At 55.0% G+C, this 2,538-nt stretch overlaps 1 protein-coding gene across 1 annotated transcript; it reads right to left on the bottom strand.

Annotated features, from left to right (window-relative positions):
• Positions 1-686: 686 nt before the first annotated feature.
• LOC128267644 (peritrophin-1-like) lies at positions 687-1,432 on the bottom strand. Its single transcript, XM_053004530.1, has 2 exons — positions 1,423-1,432; positions 687-1,335 (listed from the first exon to the last, which is right to left on the bottom strand). Exons 1-2 carry the CDS (start codon positions 1,430-1,432, stop codon positions 695-697), a joined length of 651 nt encoding a protein of 216 aa, XP_052860490.1. The 3' UTR covers positions 687-694.
• Positions 1,433-2,538: the final 1,106 nt, after the last annotated feature.

The following is a 2,538-nucleotide window of genomic DNA, read 5'->3' as shown; positions in this document are numbered from 1 at the left end:
TGGACAGCTTTTGTCGATAGCGGCCCGGTGGGCCGATTCTTAAGTCCATTTCCACCAACTTCAGCTTTCTGGAGCCCTTCCTGATTATGCTCTCTCTCTGTTGTGTCTCTTCACCAGGGGCTAGTCTAAACCTTCCCTTCGCACATTGTAAGGGCCCGGAGGTCAATCTGCATATATTGTGTGTACACGCAGCGCCAAGTGACATACTTTCGCGTGGCCGACCCTAAGATAGCAGACCAACAATGCATGACATTTATTTATCAACAACGCAGCGAGTCTCTCAATTGGCGTGTTAACTTGTGTTTACTTGTTGTTGTCGCGGCCCGCGGCATGTTTTGATTACATGGCGAGCCCAGTTGGCCCAGTTTCTTCCGGATCACCGTGGGAGCCGAGCAAAAAAGCCAGGCCCACCGTAAAAATTCGTGCCCGAAGGTGGGCCAGAGTAAGAATGTTGGGATACGTGCTTGCGTTAAATTTGCGTTAAAAATCAAGCCCATTTCGGTCGTACGGACCTTATTGGACATGACTTATCGAAGGTTCGTTCGTGTTTTAGAAAGCTGCTGTTTTTATTAACACCCATTTTTTCTATATCAAATTATAGTTTTTTTCTTCCAACTCAAGGTCTTCCGTGAATTCGTAAAGGACTTGGAGAAATTCTTACTAAAGCCCCATCCCAATCCCCATGCGGTCGCTCTCAGAAGTCCAGATTTAATAGCAGCGTTCCAAGTAGGATCGCCACGGAAGAAAAGCATCGAAGGTTTGCGCCATTCTGGATTGGTGCCTCGGTCGTCGTGGTACCGTCATCGTCCGATCGGCGCACTCGAGCGCGAGCCCCACCCTTCGAAGCGTCCGGGTCACACTCCTTCCCGGCCGGCCGTTCGTAGTCGCACCGACAGGACTCGTGGTTCCAGTACAACCGCTTCGGGCAGCTCAGCTCGGTCGGTACGGTCGAGACGCAGGCGTAGAACTTGCGGCAGTCCCGGTGCGGCAAGAAGATCACCTCCTTCGCCGGGTCCGCGTCCAGTGGGCAGCGGGTCAACTGGGCCGGACACTTGCTGACCAGATCGCCACCCGGTCGCCGATCCTGCGCCACCGCACCGCCAGCCGGGGAACACTTGGCCAACTCCGGCCGGTCGCAGGACGACTCGAGCACGTTCCACTCGAACCCGGCCGGGCAGCGCTGCTCAACCTTCCGTGCTCCGACGCACGTGAAGTACCGTTGACAGTCCGTCGGGTGGGCCAGATGCACCGTACCGTGGTCCGAGTTGGCCGGACACTCCAGAACGGTGTCGGCCGAGCTGGCCAGCAGAGTAGCCAACAGGCTAAAGCCCAGTACTGTTTTGGAAAGCATCGGAGAAAAGGATAGTCAATGTTCTTGCGGGGCGGGAGGCAAAAGTATAAACGGTAGAAATTAATACCCACCGAGAACCATCGTCAGAGGCTGTTTGCAACGGGACTGGATACGCAGACGGGCAGAGAGTTACAGTATCGGAGCTGATAGGAATCTTCGCTCAGCTTCGCTCGGTGCCGGTTTTATAGGTCGCCCGTGTAGTGTGCGGCTCGCAAAGCAAACATCATCAGTTCCGATGTGGTCCACTCAAGTGGCTACATGTCCCATTTGTCGGGGTGCGATGTTTGCTCGCACTCGGTGACGTCACCAGCGCAAACCTGCCCCCCCCCCCCCGTGTGCACCACCGGATGGGGAGCGTGTTTGCCATTACATTGCACATCGAGCGCGTTCTGTTTGGCTTGTACATTGCCGGGCGGCTGTAAGGTCTGAATGATCCGAAGGGACGTAAAAACAATTGACATACCTGTGTCATATGGTCCGAATGGTCCAAAACCGAAGCGGTTCCGTTAAATATTTTTGATGAAAACCAGGCCCAACATGCGACGAATCGCGACACGGCCCGATCGGGCAGGATCGGGTTTCAATTGGCATCGCCGGGCCCATGCATCTTTCCGCCGACTTCCCCGACTGAGCGCCGATGGCCATCCCCAAAATCTGCCGCTCGGTGGTCGATTGTCACCGCACTAAATGAATTCACCCTCTTCATTTGCCAGTTTTCGAACTCATCGAGAGAGAGAGAGCCGTGCCCCCGTATCACCGGGGGGGGGCATGATCCTGTCGTGCACCCGGCGCCCTTTAACCTCGTTTGGTTGGCGCTCTGTGTCTCTCGCTCTTTTAAAAACACACACATACGCACGCTCCGGGATGCCAGATTAAATTACGCATTCAGACGCAATTGGTTACATTTACATAAATTTGCACGCACCTCCGCACCAGCCCGTTTTCCGCTTCCGAGCCGAGGACGACCGGCGAATGGCCCCACTTCCGGGTGCCGGGCACCGTCACCGTCCGGGGCTTCCACCTTTCCGTCGGTGGAACAAACATTAAACAACACCTTTGTGTCAAACCACCTCCGGGGTGGTTCGATCGATCGACGTTCGCCTCAAATCGCCTTCGCTTTGGGTGTGCATTTGAAAAATGATCCGCTCCCCGAAGAGACGATTGTCGCCCAGATTGTGGTGGACACT

This window comes from Anopheles cruzii, chromosome 2 (genome assembly GCF_943734635.1).
Source record: "Anopheles cruzii chromosome 2, idAnoCruzAS_RS32_06, whole genome shotgun sequence".
Classification (NCBI taxonomy): domain Eukaryota; kingdom Metazoa; phylum Arthropoda; class Insecta; order Diptera; family Culicidae; genus Anopheles; species Anopheles cruzii.
The sequence above is the reverse complement of the archived record's forward strand: the minus strand, read 5'-3'. Positions and strand labels throughout refer to the sequence as shown.